The 17333-nt window shown below is 40.6% G+C and overlaps 1 protein-coding gene, 1 long non-coding RNA gene and 1 pseudogene across 7 annotated transcripts; 2 read left to right on the top strand and 1 right to left on the bottom strand.

Moving 5' to 3' along the window:
• The first annotated feature begins 3748 nt into the window (after window positions 1–3748).
• On the top strand, window positions 3749–4278 carry LOC120962134 (uncharacterized). The gene is made up of 2 exons (XR_005752986.2): window positions 3749–3864; window positions 4009–4278. It is a non-coding gene; the product is annotated as an uncharacterized lncRNA (long non-coding RNA).
• Window positions 4279–5179: 901 nt separating this feature from the next.
• LOC109758521 (uncharacterized) lies at window positions 5180–6295 on the bottom strand (annotated as a pseudogene).
• Window positions 6296–11360: 5065 nt separating this feature from the next.
• LOC109758522 (pectin acetylesterase 5) lies at window positions 11361–14926 on the top strand. Of its 6 annotated transcripts, none has more exons than XM_020317380.4 (11): window positions 11361–11622; window positions 12785–12917; window positions 13047–13126; window positions 13200–13289; window positions 13422–13546; window positions 13620–13680; window positions 13837–13890; window positions 13990–14067; window positions 14156–14261; window positions 14365–14510; window positions 14617–14926. In XM_020317380.4, exons 1-11 carry the CDS (start codon window positions 11395–11397, stop codon window positions 14725–14727), a joined length of 1212 nt encoding a protein of 403 aa, XP_020172969.1. In that variant the 5' UTR covers window positions 11361–11394; the 3' UTR covers window positions 14728–14926. The 6 variants fall into 6 exon arrangements, with proteins under 6 accessions (XP_020172969.1, XP_045089938.1, XP_073367506.1 ...); XM_045234003.2 differs by having other exon boundaries at window positions 13617–13680; XM_073511405.1 differs by having other exon boundaries at window positions 11370–11622; window positions 12617–12917.
• Window positions 14927–17333: the final 2407 nt, after the last annotated feature.

Below are 17333 nucleotides of genomic sequence, written 5' to 3'. Positions count from 1 at the left end.
TTTTGTTCCATCCTATCTTATATTCTTTCTATTTGATCTGGATCATACAAAGAAGAATGTTGTTGCAGTTCAGTTGAGAGAATTGAGGCCCCTTGGCATCGGCCAGGAAAAGTGATCTAAGTGCCACCGAGAGAATGGGCATGGGACGACATCTTATTTTTTCTGGGTCCAAGCCAGGTGCATGAGTTGTGAAGCAGCTGGTCATCCAAGGCAATATCTGGTGTATACATGGAACACATACGGCAAGTCCCTCCATCTCTAATAAATTGCTATCTGACTTTGTTTAATCATGTTTGTGTAGAATTAGACAGCCATGGATCTACTATTTTCCTCCCCAAATTGTAGGGTAATTTCCCATTTTTATTAGAGGGATTGCAGCATTCTTGCTGGCTAACATGCATGTTATGGCTTTAAGCAATACATCATCTTAACAGAATTTGGAGGCTCACAATGACATATGAACGGTATGGTTCTATAGGCAAACAGTGCAGAACACATATTCATCTGGTAGGTATGTTCCGTTCCGAAATCTGTAGTATACTTTACTGACATATATAACATGCATATTGATCTGTTGTTCCCCTGGTGCTCTCTATTAGGTAACATAATCTTTCTAATTGGTGGCCCAACTAGATTTTTTTAACACAGTACAGACGCAAGCGCTCATATACACGCACATACACTCACCCCTATGAACGCACACGCGCACACCTTACCCCTATGAGCACCTCTGAAAGACCGAGCCGGCATATCATCTTGAAATTTATGAAGTCACCATAGGCACCTCGTCATCAACGGGAACGTCTCCTCCACTGGATGCGCATCGCCGGAAATCCTGAAATAATTTCAGGAATAAATGCGAGCACCAGGACTTGAACCCTCGTGGGGTGGGGATACCACAGTCCCTCTAACCATCCAACCACAGGTTGGTTCGCGGCCCAACTAACTTTGGCAGATATCCTCATGGATAGCTACTATAGTTTTCTGCTCTGCAAGTAGCTGGCATGTCGTTCTATCTGGTTTAGGTTTAATTAATCCCAGTAAAAATAAACGTCTATAAATATTCACACTAAAATTTCTAATGCTAATTTTTTGATTGGAAGGTCCCCTTACTAAAAAGGAAAATTGTGTTGATACCTGACATGCCCTGTTTTCATATACCGCCTCAAATTGATCATGAGGTATAACAACTATAAGCCCTATTGGCTTTATATTATGTTTTGATTTTACAATTAGTTTGGTACTCATATTATTAGCATACCCGATATTTTCTCTTCATATTTAAGGACCCTGATTATTTTTGACTTTATGGCACCATCTCTCCATATGCATCTGCGTCATAGAAAGTCTATCAGCGGATACATGTCCACTGTCCCATCTCTCCATATTTAATAACCCTGATTATTTTACTGATTGGAAGTTATGTCAATGTTCATGACTAAGACTCAGGGATCAGCGATCTATGAGACGTGCATGCAAAGATGAAGACAAAAGCTCCCCAGCAAGATGAAAGTGCAATGAGTCCACGTGCAACTACCTAAATACCTAATTATGGTGTTGGTATCTTTGATCAAGAGGATAACAACCTTCATACCCGGCGTCAGGCACATGGTTGTTATAGGAATTGAGAGAATGCCATCTAACGTCATTTATTTATTCTGAATAGATGTGTACTATATGATTTGACTTCTTTGTTTCCATAGATAATCTTGCTCATGCTTAATGTTGTTACAGATAACATTTCTTGCTGAGTGGTATATTTGTGTCAATATAATAGACACTTTGTATCGGTCTGAGTTGTTATTTGATCATTCTTTCTATTATATAGAATTGGAATGTGCTTCGTTGAAGGAGAAGAACATGTTGGCAATAATCTTGCCTAATGTCACGTGGTGAGTACAGCTAGATAGATTGATTTGTTTCCACGTAGTAGTACATGTCCGTGTCATAGCTGTAGTGAGTAGCTGAGTCTGGTAAAGTTTGTAGTCAAGCTTGCCGGTGATTAGGAATAGTAGGAGTCCGGCTAGGATAGTGTTAGTGCAGCACACTTCCGTGTTGGATTAGAGTTTGGGTCGGAATTGTCTTAGGAAGAAGTCACGTTGGTCAGTCCAATTAGGACTCGCGCGCGTACATCAGCCCATTATCAGATTGTAATATTGTGGAGGAAAGAAAAGAGGCACAAACCTAAAAGTTCTGCGCGTGCGTGTCCATCGTGTTTTCATGTGATTGATCCGTGGGCGTGTTCCAACAGAACATTGGATAAGCCAATGATAAACTACATCACTATCTGCAGTGGTGAGATTATAAAATAATACGTACTTCTTTTGCTGAATTGGTAGGCATTTTACTAGAGTGTAAACGAATTTTAAATAATGACGTGATGTGGTGAAAATACTCCAATGTTTGCTCGACTCACTAATCAGTGACTTGTACAAATAATATTGTTTATCTTTTATTAGGCTTTCTTGTGTTGTTATATTAGTAAAATAATGAAAACAAGCTACATGGCAACCATATGAAATAACAGTTCATACTGATTTTTTAATAGAATAATAATAAATATTCACTTCCAAAGATCATTTAGTAATAAATAATTTCATTATAGTCGACTTACATACAATGTGGTATAACTCCTTTATATATGTGATGGTCGCTAGTGCATATATGTGATGTTTGTATGTCTTGGAAAAAATAGACCGCATTTATTTCTCCTTCCTAATGTCTTACACAAGATATCTTTCTTAAGTTGAATCACTCAAAAGTTTGTAATAATTGGCTATTCACATGATATTTTACATAGTGTACATGGTGAACAGAGATTTCATGTACTCCCTCCGTTCCTAAATATTTGTCTTTTTGAGATTTCAAATGGACTACCACATACGGATGTATATAGACATATCTTAAAGTGTAGATTCACTCTTTTTGCTCCGTATGTAGTCACTTGTTGAAATCTCTAGAAAGACAAATATTTAGGAACAGAGGGAGTAAATCTTTAGAGATAACAAAATAACATTGATGTTTTAATGAGCTTTAGAAAATTCTAGCTCACGCATCGAGTTATAAGTGACATATAGAAAAGCAACAGTGGTGTTTATGGAGCAATCATCAGTGAAATTAGGCACATAGCTTCTTTTTATAAACTGTAGTATCATGTTTGAAGGTACCCCCTCTAATGGTGATGCGCATCTCTTTTTTCAGGTAGACAAGGTAGCCTTTTATTGCTGGTTGATAATTATATTTATCATTACAACAGAGCAAGGAGGCGAATGATTCACAAAAATTGAAGTGCATACATATAGTAGCTTAAGAGTTACTAACTAGGAATCAAGGTCGGCATGCACAGGTGGCGACACGTGGTAAGTTCATGTCAGATTTAGCACCGTCACCATGGGCCGGAGCGGGACGAACGCTCGTCATGTAAATCAGAAAGAAGCACAATCTTCAAGTCATCATACCGGGACCATTAACCTACCGGCCAACAGGGGGTAATGAGAGATGTTATATGGTGCATCGCAAAGTAAGATGCCACCATGGGTGCCATCCACAGGAAGGAAGAAGAATTCTTAAATGGATACCATCTTAAAGATAGAACCATTTTTTAAAAAGGATACCGTCTTAAAGATAGAACAATTTTTAAAAATTATCGATAATGATATGCTCAGATATTTCTGATATTAATTGTATGAGATATGGAGTAAATGATCTCTATCTACAAGTCTATATATAAAGATATAATCGTGTAAGCTTTTGGACGAACAAACAGTGAGGAGAAGAAGAACTTTGTGTCTGGTCTTATGGAAGGGAAAGCTATACTTCTTTGCCTCATGGTGATCGCGCAGCTTGCAAATTCCATTCACGTTGGTACAAAATTGATCTCCATTTCCCTTTTTATTTCCTTTCTCATGACAACTAGAGTAGAACAATATTTTTCACCCAAACTACGTCAACTTTCTTGGATTTTTCTCAATATGGACTTCTTTTAATGGTGTGCGTTCTTCTCTACAGAGCAATGCTTTACTGGAATTGCATTTGGAGCCACTTTATGCACGAAATTAAAATGCCGTTTATCCTGCATGAGAAAATGGGGACCCGAAGTCTCGGATTCTTACTGTAGGGAAGTCATCCCAAACTTTTGGCATTGTGCCTGTGTCGTTTGTGACTCCTAGAACTGTACTAGGTCATGATGTTCAACGATGGATAATGATGTGGTCCAGTAATAAAACCTTCTTGTGACAGGCATGCAAGTTCCAATAATGGACAATTTTAGGTGTTCTATTTGATCAAGGTTGTCACCCGAAATTTGGGGCCCTGGCTGAAAAACAAAATAGGGCCCCAAATTTCGAACAGTTCATATAACATAACAGAAGAATTAATATGCGCAAAGCGTACTCTCACTTTATTATATAACTAGTCGAATACTCGTCTGTTGCTACCGTCTGGAGGCTCCATTAAAGCCACTACCATAAGGATCAATATATGTGTATATGTCTCTTGGTTTAGCTCTGAGATTGTCCCGATTTCCTTGGAGGCTCGGTAAATAATGTGTTGTAGTATGCCCTATATTGTTTATTAGTCTCTGTTTGTAAGAGCACGTAATAGGAATTCCTTACTCTAGTGTACAAGAAATTATTTTACTATAAATGGATTACAATGGAAGAGTCAATTTTTTTGGTTGTTTCCTTTTGTGTAGAAGCTTACACTAGTGCAGAAAAGCCTAGCTATGGGGTGACAAAAATGGCCTTGCTGGCATGGATACACGACACCACCAATATGGCGTCATTGTTAAAAAATAGTGGTGGCGTTGGTGCCTACGTCAGCAGTATTATACGTGTTGCTGGTGTGCCATGTCGGCAACACCACCACTATATTCACTTACCTAACGGCGCACAATGTAATTTGCACGCCGCGAACGTTTCGTGTAGTAAAAAAAATTTGACACCATCTAACATTTAGCATTTCACAGTAAAAGTAAGCACATATGTAACATTACACACTAGAACAGTACCAAATAATAGAACATTACGAGTTAATAATTAAGTGAAAATCTCACAAACATTATGTAGTAGCTAGATCTCACAAACATTTCCAGTTAATAGAACATTACGAGCTAAAATAGTAGTACATAGTGCTAATAAGCAATTCATTTAGCATCTACTGTCGCGCCACACACATACTTCTAAATGAGGTCGATGACGATCATCATCCTCAAGTCATGGCGTCGAGTGTTCCTGATGATGACTAAGATGGCCTGTCCAACCTGGAGATTCTTGCTAGCAAGGAAGTTGTTCCACCCCCCAGCACTGAAGACAGTGCGACTGTCTGTGTCCACTACATAAGCACAGTTGGTGATGGAGCCCTGGCGGTAAGGCGTAGTCCAGCAATGCCTGCTTCATCTGGCTCGATGCCACAACTCTCACTTAGCCTCTTAGGCAATTTCTAAAAAAAGACATATATGATAGATGAGCATGTCACATTACTACAATAAGTCTATATCACATTACTACACTAAGTATATCATCAAATTCTATACTAAGAATATCACAGCATTACTACACACTAATAAGCATATGATGCATCACACATTACTACCAAAGATTCAAAGGATTAGGTTTTTTTTTTCTAGGGTAATAAATTCTAAGTTCTAAAATTCAATGGAAAGATAGAAATAAAATGACTACAATTTTGGGTATTCACTTAATTTTGTTACCATGATTAGTACCAACGAATAGGATATAGCTACTAATTAAGCATATCATCAAATTCTACACTAAGCATATATCATCACATTCTACACTAAGCATATCACATTACTACACTAAGCATATCCTCAAATTCTACACTAAGGATATCACAACATTATTATACCAAGCATATTACATTACTACACAGTAAGCATATCATCAAAATCTACAGTAAGTATATCACAACATTACTAATTAGGCATATCAAATTTCTACACTAAGTAACATACCATGACATAGCGGTTAACATTCATCCTTGTCAGGCGGGTCCCGAATGGCATCCCAACGTAGTCATCACGTGGAGGAAGTATGTACCAGAGGTTGCCCGATTCGTCCTTGCTCAGCCTCATTCTTTGGGCATAGAGAGCTTCATCAAGTGGGTCCTCATCATCTACGTCCTCCAATTTGAGGAAGATAACAGCCAGCCTTGGAGTTTCTCTTCTAAAGGAGAAGCTGATCAATTCACCCCTAGTGAGATGCATGTGGGCGATCAAACGATCCCATTCATCTCCTCCAATCTGGGATATCTTCCGTCCCTTGTCGACCTCCATAGTGTAGGGTCCACTAGGAGCGTCGAAGATCACAGTGTCACCTGTAATGAACTCATTGAACTCCAATCTCACATTGCAAGGGACGATCTGTGTAAGAAAAATCAATAAACGAACACATTGCATTATTGGAAATTGCAACAAAAACAAAATAACTGACTATTAGAAACTTCATATAATGTGTTGCCCCTGCAGGAACAAAACACGGCTAGAAGTAGATGCCAAACTGCGTGCCAGTTGCGAGGTTGGTTGCGCACCTTGACATGGTGGTGGCTGCGCTATTCTACACAAAATATTATTAAAACTAAGTATATAATCAGTTTGTACACCAGTAAACCAATTTATACTAAACATAATTGGAGTTTATTTTACACAAAACATACTGAAAACATATTGAAAACTAAGTATACAATTCTACCCTAGTAATTGTATACACAAATAAACCAAAATCCACGGAGGGAGACACAAAGCAACAAATTCTACACTAGTAATTTATAGGAGTTCATTATATCTATTCCTGATATTCTGGACACTCAAAATATTTCTAATCAAAATGCATTATAAATATCGGATTCTACACAATCGGATTATCACTAAAATTTCTACACAAAGCAATCCATGCAACTAACTTTGGATTCTACATCACACAAGCAATCCATGATATCTATACCTATACTAATTTGAGACTCCCAAAGAATTCCCGCATTAATCAGTACTTGGGAGCCATTAATCTTGTGGGGCCGAGTTATTACAGTCGAGATCGACCCGTATATCCAGTGCAGACATCTTATTTTTTCGAATACAAAAAAATGAGATGACTCCTTTACCGTGATCTTCCCAGAGTTCGTTCAAAACTTTGTCAAATTATCAATCTGCTTGCACCGGTAAAAAAACCAATCTCTCTTTCGTAAAAAGAGGAAAATTAATCTCTCCACGACCCCTCTCCTCTTTCTCTACACCCCATCAAAAAAATCAATCTCTCCACGATGTCTCTCTTATTTCTCTCTCCATGTCACCCAACCGCCGTCCACTCAATTTCTATCAGTTCCAGCCGCTTCGAGAAGTGCGTCCTCCAGCTGGAAAGATCAAGTGCACATTTTCCATTAGGGAGACTACATGTGAGTGTTTAGATAAACTAAGCCATGATTCTACTGTTGAACGTCACATATTACAGGGTGAACTACATCCTAGGGTCGTGCAAGATTGCGTTGGGAAGGAATCTAGCCGACTGACGTTATCGTAGTGAAGCGGCCGCCGATTTGCATGTGGTACCTCTGCCAAAATCATCCAGACTGCCACAGCCTTCTAGAGGAAGGAAACATGAGCTGTTGCACGTATTGTTGAGAGACCATGGGTTTCCTGGTGGACTTTGATCCTCCCATCTTAATCTTAACTAGCAAAGTGTCCTGCTTGATGCGTGGGCTAGGATTTTATGAAGTTAAATGTTCAAAATATATTATTTGATTTTCCAAAGGAAAACTGAAATCAAATGTGGTGACAGTTTCAAATATAAGGACTTTGCGAACAAAGTTTTATCTTTGGTAAGTTTGGGTTTTTATTGATAACATAAGTAGATGTGTTGTCTGGTAATTCTTTACATTCTAATCATGCATACAATACAAACTGTAGTATTATGATCGACAACATTCTTAAAATTATAGCATTTTTATCATGTTGCTTGGTTTTTTATGTAAACAAAAATTTGATAGTTCTGATTGTTTTCGTGTAGTCATAGGTTAATTTTCTCCCGGTATGCAAGGTTGGAATATTTATTTAGTAATCTTGTACTAAAATTAATTTAGTTTATTTATATAGTATGTGCATTTGAATGAAAACTTTGTTGGTAGGTATTTGGTTCCATAGATGTGGACCCGTCAAAACCAAGGGTGGCTGGACATACAAATCACTTTTTCTAATATAGGTTTTTATCAGATTTTCTTACATAGTGTTCACCAGTACGAAGGGTGGACACTGAGAGAGCAAACTTTGTTCTTATTACTAACTAACCCTTGATATATTAGGCTTAATGTGTATTCATAGTACCAAGCTGCATTTACAAAACATCATTTGGTTCATGGATCCCATCACTATGATTCTTCACTTTCCCATTCTGTAGTCTTGTTGACTTGTTGGTTCTTCTTTCCCCTACTCATACTTTCACACAGTGAGAATGTTCATCTTCCCCGATCCCATTGCATTTTCCTAGTTCTCTCTGCTCACAGAATAATTGTTGTTGCCGGATAGCTCCCATCAACTTACTTTCTTGATTCGTTGCATTGAGGTTAGTGGTCATGAAGAATCGAATATAGGGCTCAAATTAATGTAATATAACAATGTCCCAATGCTCTCACTATTGGTTTGCATTTTTTTGCAATATTTCACAAAGAAAAATCATTATATAATAGCAGAATACGAGAAACAGGTCTGATTGCATTGCACATATGAAATATGACAATGTCTCGACGCTCTTACTATTGGTTTGCATTAAATAATAAGCTTGTAGAATCAAGAATCACATAATATAGAATCAGGAATCACATAATACTTTCGCACGGTAGTACACCATATTCTACCTGCCATATAATGTTAGAATAGGTAAGTCAGGTTTTATTTTCAGGTTATTTTATTTAATAGGAAGTGGCCTCCTTTAGTGAAAGAAACATCATGCTGAAATCATGTTATTCGTTCATTCCATTAGAATATTTTTGTATATACTATGTTCTTGACAACATCATCCTCATTGTTACCTTCATCATTTACCATTACCCGCATTCAATCCCTTTTTGCTACTATTGAGAAGGCTACGTATAACTATCCATGCGTGAAAACTTGTTCAGATAGATATAGTCCTACCTTGTTTAGTGATTGCCCCTGGTTTTTGTTGATAGTTATAGCAAAGAAAACTGATATTATCTCCTTTTTAGAACAAATAGCAATGTTGATTTAGTTGTTGATATGACTATTCTTGCAATATATGACTTTCTCCAACATGTGTTTCAGTTATTATCTGTGTGCTTCATTGAATCTTCTTCCACGTTGAAATCGTCATGCGTGTACCATTGCGTAACCTAGCACTTTGGTTGATACACAATGCCGAAGTGCCACTGGGTGAAAAAAGTTGACCCAAATTGTTGTTTGCCAGAGGAAGATGATGTAGATGTTGTATTCTAAAAGAGCATTTTTGCACAATGGAGAGATATTCTGTTTGGAGAGATCGAATCCCTATATACTATAAGTGAGAGTTTGTATTTTTTTCGAGAGATTGCATCTATGTTTGTCAGTGACAATTCGTATTTCTTTGGAGAGATTGTTGTAGAAGTTGTACTCCAAAATATTCTGTTTGGTCAGTTTTTCCCACTCGGGCCGGTTTCGGCCTTATTTGATCAAATCAACGAGTTTGCGGACTAAATCCGATCACTTCTCGAGTTGTTGGCCTAAAGTGTGCAATCCGTTTGAGTTTATGGACTAGTGGTGCATTTCACTCTTTTTGGTTGGGAGTATGTGTGAACTGCATTGTATCTCTGGTTCCAAAAAAAGAAAAGAAAAAACACCCGACGACGGGAAGAAGAGGTGATTTGGAGCTTACATAGGAGGCTCGTGGTGCGGTTCCAGACGGTAGAAAGCCGGTCTTTAACCAGCGAGCAACTGCCTCCTCTGGTCGAAGGGCGGCCATTTCTATTCCTCTTGACCGTGAACATCATGGTGTACATGGTGTGCAAGGGCTGCGCTGATGGCAGCCTCGTTTCCTAAGTGGTCTGTCCAAGGCGACGGGGAGGCTGTATCCAAGTGGAGATTGTGCTGGACTCGTTTTTCGCTCTGTTAGTATGGGGTCCTCCTTATAAAAGACACATGGACCAGGCCCGGGCCGAGGGGTATGCAACCCATGCGGCCGCATAGGGCCTCCAGTTCGGAGGGCCCCCCAATTTCCTAGCACTACACTTCACAGGCCATATATAGGTCGCAGACCTATTGATCCTTTGTGCGGCTGCATCAAGCCCGTGCGTCTATTCGCTCGATGCTACCATATCCTTCGCGTCGGTGACGACTCCAACCAGCGCCGCAACGCCTCCTCGTTGGTTTGACAATCGACAAAATTTCTTTGCCATCCATGCGCTATAGGCCATGGCTATCGCCAGTCAATCCTTTGCCCTCCCTGAGCCGTTTTTTCGCCAAAAGCTGGGTTCTGGCCAACCTTGCAGTTGCAGCCACCATGGACCCCACCGGGAGAAGGTCACATGGCCACCACCGGCGCTACCAGCGCCACCCTGACCGCTGCCGGTAGTTCTTTCGGCATATAGTAGTTCTGACAAAAAATATAGTATTTGTTAAGTGATGTCTTATTTATAGATTATATTTGTTAACGATAAAGAAGATTTTTTTAAGAAATAGGCCCCATTTTAGAGTCTGGCACGGGGCCTCCGATTTCGCTGGCCTGGCCCAAAAAAGAAAAGAAAAAACACCCGACGGCCGGGAGAAGAGGTGAGTTGGAGCTTGCAGAGGAGGTTCATGGTGCGGTTGCGCGCCGTCGAAAGCCGACCACCAGCAAGCAACTGCCTCTTCTAGTGAAAGGGCACCCATTTCTATTCCCGCTGGCCGTGACGCCATATGGGAGGCAGGAGCAGCTTCGGTTTGGTGGGGCTGCACCGATGGCGGTCTCATCTCCGTAAGTGATCCCTCCAAGGCGACGACGAGGCTGGATCCAACCGGAGGTTGCATTGGACCAGATTATTTTTCCTTCTCTTAATTCGTGGTCCTCGTAAAAGACAAAGAGACTAGTCTATAATTCTGCTGGAACTCTCTGTGAACTGTATTGTATCTCCGGTTCATGTTTAATGCAGTGTGTGGATCCTTGCCACGTTCCAAAAAAGAAAAAGAAAAAGACACCCGACTGGCACATTGATATCTATCCATGCTAGCTTGTCCAACTGCTCACTGATTGATAGTTGATCTTGACCGGCCTCCCTCCAAGGATCACCATCATACAGCTTGATCGCTCTTACTGTATTATTCATACCAAGAAAATGACGTACCAGCGGCCCTTCTTCTTCTACTTAAGCAAGAAGCTATTGGAGCATTCAAACCGTGCAGCTTAACAAGAAGATATGGCGCCAAGCAACGTACCAGCGGCCCTGCTCCTGCTCCTGCTGCTGGCCTCTTCCGGCCCTCTCCGTCCTACGCTATCCGGCGCAGCGCCGCTGGAGCCCGTCGCGGTCAGCCTCCTCGCCAGCGCACAGGAAAAGGGAGCATTCTGCTTGGACGGGACCCCGCCTGGGTACCACCTGCAGAGAGGCTCCGGTGACGGATCCGGCAGCTGGCTCGTCCATCTAGAGGTCCGGAGTGTCATCCACCCCTTCATCATTCACCCGTTAATTTTCCTATATCGTCATCTTTTTTTCATGTCTCGCACAAATTAGCAAGCACCAAGCAGTAAAATAACAGGGACAAAGATCTAGTGTCATGGTCCTTCTCGTAGGCATCGTCTTGGAGTCATCTTGGTTGCGGGGTTCTGCCGCTGCTTACTGCGGGGATGTTGGGGTGGCGGCCCTAGGTCGCTGTTGCATGGTCTCTTGTTTGGCAATGTTAACGGTTTCGAGTTGAGTTGGGTCACGGCTGGGTTTGTTTCTTCCAGAGCTCCTTGTGCGTCACCGTGTCTTCGTGAAGTCAAAGCCGACATGAGATGGGTGATCGGTTGGTGAGGCCATCCGTGCAGGCTCAGTGCTTTTTTCCATGCAATGTTCTTTGTTGGACTTGTCTAGTCACCGACTTGTGTAGTCGATTGCTTGGCATGGGACGGCATGGGTATCGGCTTGTTGCAGTGAGTGATTTGTTGGTGGTCATCATGGTGAAGTCGGAGGCATTGGCTCGCGACGGAGTGATGACGATGAAGCTTGATGACAGCTTCAACGGTGCTTTTCTCCTAACAGCTGTGTGTCTTCGTGTGAGTAGCCAGGTCGGCCGGTGTTGCCCTGTGTTATAGCTAGTGGGGTGGTGATAATTTTGCTTGGTTTCCCACTAATTAATTGTGCAGCTCTACTTCTTATTAATTAACGAGATGATGTAGAGATTTTGCCTTCGTTTTGAGAAAACAAAACAATATCATGTCTCGGCACAAAATTTTCATGTCTCACCATTATTAGCCACCATCCATCCATCATTCACCCATTAATTTTCTATATATTGCCATGTTTTTCTTTATCATGTCCCACACAAGTTAATTAGCCACTTCATCCGCAAAAGAAATAGCCAGCCAAAAAAGAATATTATATTGATGATGGGACGATCTTGTAACGTTCTTAACCACACAATATTTCAAGATATATGCAGACCTAACTCCCAAATTATGTTTGGCATCAAGCACATGCCGCCCACTCCACGTCTTTTTTTGGACCAAAAGATGCCTTCCTAAATGCATGATGGGATGTTTAGCAAGTGGACTCAAGGTAAGCTAATTAATTAGTTGACATGTATATTTCCTCAACTGAAAACACCCAGGGAGGAGGCTGGTGCAGCACTGTCAAGGATTGTTCTGGTCGCAGAATGTCTGTTCTTGGTTCATCAAACTTCATGAAACCACTACAGTTCACCGGCCATGGAATTTTTGACAGTGATGAGATATATAATCCTGGTAATTACTGGTGCTTCACATCCAGTCTACTCGCTATGTTTTTTTGTTTGTTTGTTTGTTTGTTTGCGTAAGTGGTTCTGTAACCTGTTTGATATGTCCTTGCACTAATTTTGATCATCACATTATTAGATTTCTACAACTGGAATAAAGTCTATGTGCGGTATTGCGATGGGGCGTCATTTGCTGGGGATGCAGAAGGTCAAGCGCAGGTGACTTTCTAGGTCATGGTCCGGTGTTGTTGTTTTGGTCGCTAGAGGTAATTCTCTGTTGGCAATTTTTCAGGATGGAACCACAGTTTACTTCAGAGGGTTGCGCATCTATGAAGCAGTTATTGGCGAACTCATGGAAAAAGGACTCGCCAATGCCACACAGGTCATACCTCATTTACCGAGTTCACAGAATACCAAGAACCATTGGCACAAAAATATTCTGCGTGACAACCATTAGTTTTGACAATAACCATGTGAAAATTTAAAATAAAACTCATATTTCTACATATTTCAGGTGCTCTTTACAGGTTGTTCTGCCGGAGGTCTAGCCACGATACTGCATTGCGATGATTTTAGTGCACGGTTTCCACAGCAGGTTTCGGTTAAATGCTTTGCGGATGCTGGGTTTTTTCTTGACGTGTAAGAGTCCTGAAAATAAATGTAATCCACTAGCACTGTATACCTGAACTAAAGTACCACTTTTTTCTAGCAGAAAGGATATATCTGGAGAAAGGTCCTTTTGGTCTTTCTACAACCGAGTTGTACAGCTCCAGGTTAGCTGTCGGGCTTGCTTGAGACTTTGAAGTATATGTCTTATTTATAATCAAACCTGCCGGTCATCTTCCAATTTTTTATGCACTTTCTCTGAAACGTGGTTAGTAAATACCATTGGTAATTTTTCTCGCCTTCTTTTTCTAACTTAATTTCAGAATGTTAGACAAGTGTTGCACAAGGACTGTCTTGCCAACAAGGACCCAACCGAGGTAGTTTCCGCTGTATAATTTGAGTTGCTTCCCACACTTCCGCATGTCATCACCAGATTATGTCAGTAAGTTTGTTATCTGAAATAATGTTGCTCCTAGTGTTTCTTCCCCACAGAGCTTATTAAAAGCATCCGCACCCCAATGTTTATTCTCAACTCTGCATACGATTCATGGCAGGTATTTTTCAATATTTTTTATTGTTATTCTAATATCTACTTATGTGTACTGATGTTATGACTGTTTTATATGTGGTTCTTCACCATAGATACAGAATGTTCTCCTACCGACTTCATCTTCCCCTGAAAAGTCATGGTTGAGTTGCAAGGACAATATCGGAAACTGCAATTCAACCCAAATTAAAGTTCTTGATGGTTGGCTAAGCTTGTCAATCTACTTCCTTTTTACCCTCTCATTCATCACCGGTGCTCTTCCTGTTGTCTGGAACACTAAATAATCTCTCTTCTTCTTCGACAGAAATCAGGAACACAATGATCAATGATTTGAAGGTCATCAATGATAAGGCAGACTGGGGCATGTTCATTGATTCATGCTTCACTCACTGCCAAACGCTCTTTCGCATCTCTTGGAGTTCACCAACATCCCCAAGGCTGGGAAATAAGGCAGGGAGTTCAAAATTCTACTAGAAACTTGAATTATCTGTGTTATATTTGATGCACCATATTGTCACTTGGATTGATATAATTTCGTTACCATTTTGTGGAGCAGAATATTGCAAAGGTTGTTGGAGATTGGTACTTTGGAAGGAGCCAAGGAGTGAAAGAGATTGACTGCGAGTATCCGTGCAATCCAACATGCAATAGTCTGCCGCCACCATGATTTGTTACTACTCCCTCCTATCCATATTAATTGACGCTGCTTTAGTATTGTACGAAAGTAGCGTCAATTAATATGGATCGGAGGGGGTATATTGGATTGTGTTGATATTTACTATGTAAAGATTCAAGACAAAAACACAATCTTCATATTGAATTGTGCATCAAAGAGAAAAGCAATGATCACACATAATGAAATTAAGTATGGCAGATGGGTTACAACATATGGAGTAAAAAAAATTAAAAAAAAATTCTAGTAAATTATAATTGGAAATTTTCCCAAAAAGATGCATTACTTTGTTAATTCGTCAAATGTTGCTTCAGAATTTCAATTCATGTTTATTTTTGTCCAGAGAAAATAGGGAATAACAGAAAAGTATAAAAAACTCATTGTGAACAATTATTATCTCAATTTGTCCTCTATTTTTTAGGAGTTGTTTAATATCTCCTCAATATTTTTGAATTTTTTATGTTGAGTGACATGTAAAACGACATTTAGTCATGTTTGTAAGCATGAACGCAAGTGGGTAATACTCCACTTAAATACTATCAAATTCAAGGGGGGCAACTTTTTGATAGCCAGCCTCTACGTACCTCACTGTCATGACACACACTTGTTTGTCTAGCTTCCATCTCCGTCGGAGCTAAATTCGGCGGATCTCGGGTAGCACGTCCCGATCTGGTAGTCTTGCCTAGGATGGTAAAAAAAACACAAGGGACGAGGTTTACCTAGGTCCAAGCCCTCTCGAAGAGGTAAAACCTTACATCCTGCTTTGTTGTATTGATTATGGGTGATGTACAGAGTATAGGTGATCTACTATGAGATCAAATGTGAATGAATCTGCCCTCTACGGCCTTGGCACCCCGGCTTATATAGATATTTGGGGTCCCTAAGGTTTACACATGGTCGGCCGTATCTAAGGGGCAAACGTTCTGAGGACTATCTCTACGCCTTGGAGTATGCGCCAAGTCTTTGTGTCCTTCCTTCTTGAAGCTTCTGGACCAGACGAACGAGGCCCACCATGGACAGGCTTAGGGAGGGTCCTCGGCCAAACCCAAAGGGTGGGAAACCGACATATGCCGAGCACCCCCTAATCAAGGACTCCGCCAACCTCCCTAAAGACCAGCTTTCATAGGCTTTAATAAAATATTCAACACATGAGCTTGGCATTATATTATACCAAACTCACAATTTTCTTATCACATTTGCAGAAAAGACACACCCTTGTTTGTAGGATGTGTCTATATCTCTATCGTTATGTGACGTGGATACATATTACACGCATCTAACGTCTGATCTAATGGACATGCCCTGACCGGCTCGCATAATCCCCGCCCTCGCACTCCCGTCGTCGCGCGCCGCCTGCCGTTCTCGCCGCAGTGGTCGTGGACGCCGACAACCGCACACATGGACATCACAGTTCGGACGCGGCCGCCGCCCCCGTCGAGCCGTGATCCAGCACCACCTCGCTCACGCCGCCGTCCTCACCCCATCGTCGTGCGCCCCGCCTGTCCGCTTGCGTATATAAGTAGTTGTTTTTGTGAAAGGTGTTTAGTTGAGATCTAACATTTCAAATGGCCTTTACCTTCCATGTAAAGGCCATTCCGAGGGCATATAAGTAATTATTTTTGTGAATTGTGTTTACTCAGTCACGCGGACCACATGGAGCTTATGGATATTGGGTGCAACCATTGAGAGATGGTTGCACGGGATACTTACAACCAGTTGGGATGACGGTCCAACAGTAGGATAGGTGTCTAGTCATCTTACCCTATTTTCGCCCATTATGACAACTTTTTTTATGAGTTTCGCGGCACTGTCTGAGACCTTGTTCTGAACCTGGATTTTTAATAATATGGTTGTGTGCATCAAGAGATGCAGAGGCTGGCGGTATTCCTCCTTTTCGGAAAAAAATGCCGCAAAGCCCTGGAAGAATATCACATACTCCAACGATCTTGGAATATATATGGTGTGCTATTTGCTAAAGTTATATTGACTGAGCACAATATATCCAACCAACTGCGCCAGTCCTTCTCTTCTTTTCTGAAACTAGCGAAAACCACTGTTCTTTTATTACGATTGTTATAAAATTTATCTGGTTTGAAAAGAAATTCTCTGAAATTTGTTTCTAGCTGAACACCACTTGGAGGTACCTGGAAATATATAACTTGCTGAAGTATAGAAGTCCATATGTACTTGTAGACAGACCACGCTGGCACGCTCTTCATATACTTGATTTCAAATTGTAAGGGTGTGATTTGTAAGACGGATTACTCATTTCCTATGCACTATTGGCTTTGTACGTCTCTTGGTGCCTTTTATTGCTTAAGAAATGAGTAAACCAGAGAAGCTAAATAGTTAATCATTTGTTTATTTAGTATTTATTTGTGTATTTAGTCCATAATATTAATAAAGAGTTCAATTGTATTGAAGCAGGGAAGTGGACAGGGACTGTGGTTTCCCTGAGCATGAGAATATTACGAGTTACAATCTTCTATTGGGTATATTTTTGGCATAACTGAGAGCAGCTTTTGACTGAAGTTTGGTTTGAAAACTAAGCACTTCTGCAAACCAGCATTAATCAGTTGTTTATTTATACCTTACAATGT

Source organism: Aegilops tauschii, chromosome 3 (genome assembly GCF_002575655.3).
Source record: "Aegilops tauschii subsp. strangulata cultivar AL8/78 chromosome 3, Aet v6.0, whole genome shotgun sequence".
NCBI lineage: Eukaryota > Viridiplantae > Streptophyta > Magnoliopsida > Poales > Poaceae > Aegilops > Aegilops tauschii.
The sequence above is the reverse complement of the archived record's forward strand: the minus strand, read 5'-3'. Positions and strand labels throughout refer to the sequence as shown.

What these genes read in the sequence shown, in the direction of transcription:
- LOC109758522 (XM_045234003.2), top strand. Translation starts at nt 11,395, where the DNA reads ATGGCGCCAAGCAACGTACCAGCGGCCCTGCTCCTGCTCCTGCTGCTG. An exon ending in CCAACAAGGACCCAACCGAG is followed by an intron (nt 13,891 to 13,989) that starts GTAGTTTCCGCT and finishes TGTTGCTCCTAG; the next exon opens with TGTTTCTTCCCCACAGAGCT. An exon ending in CTGCATACGATTCATGGCAG is followed by an intron (nt 14,068 to 14,155) that starts GTATTTTTCAAT and finishes TCTTCACCATAG; the next exon opens with ATACAGAATGTTCTCCTACC.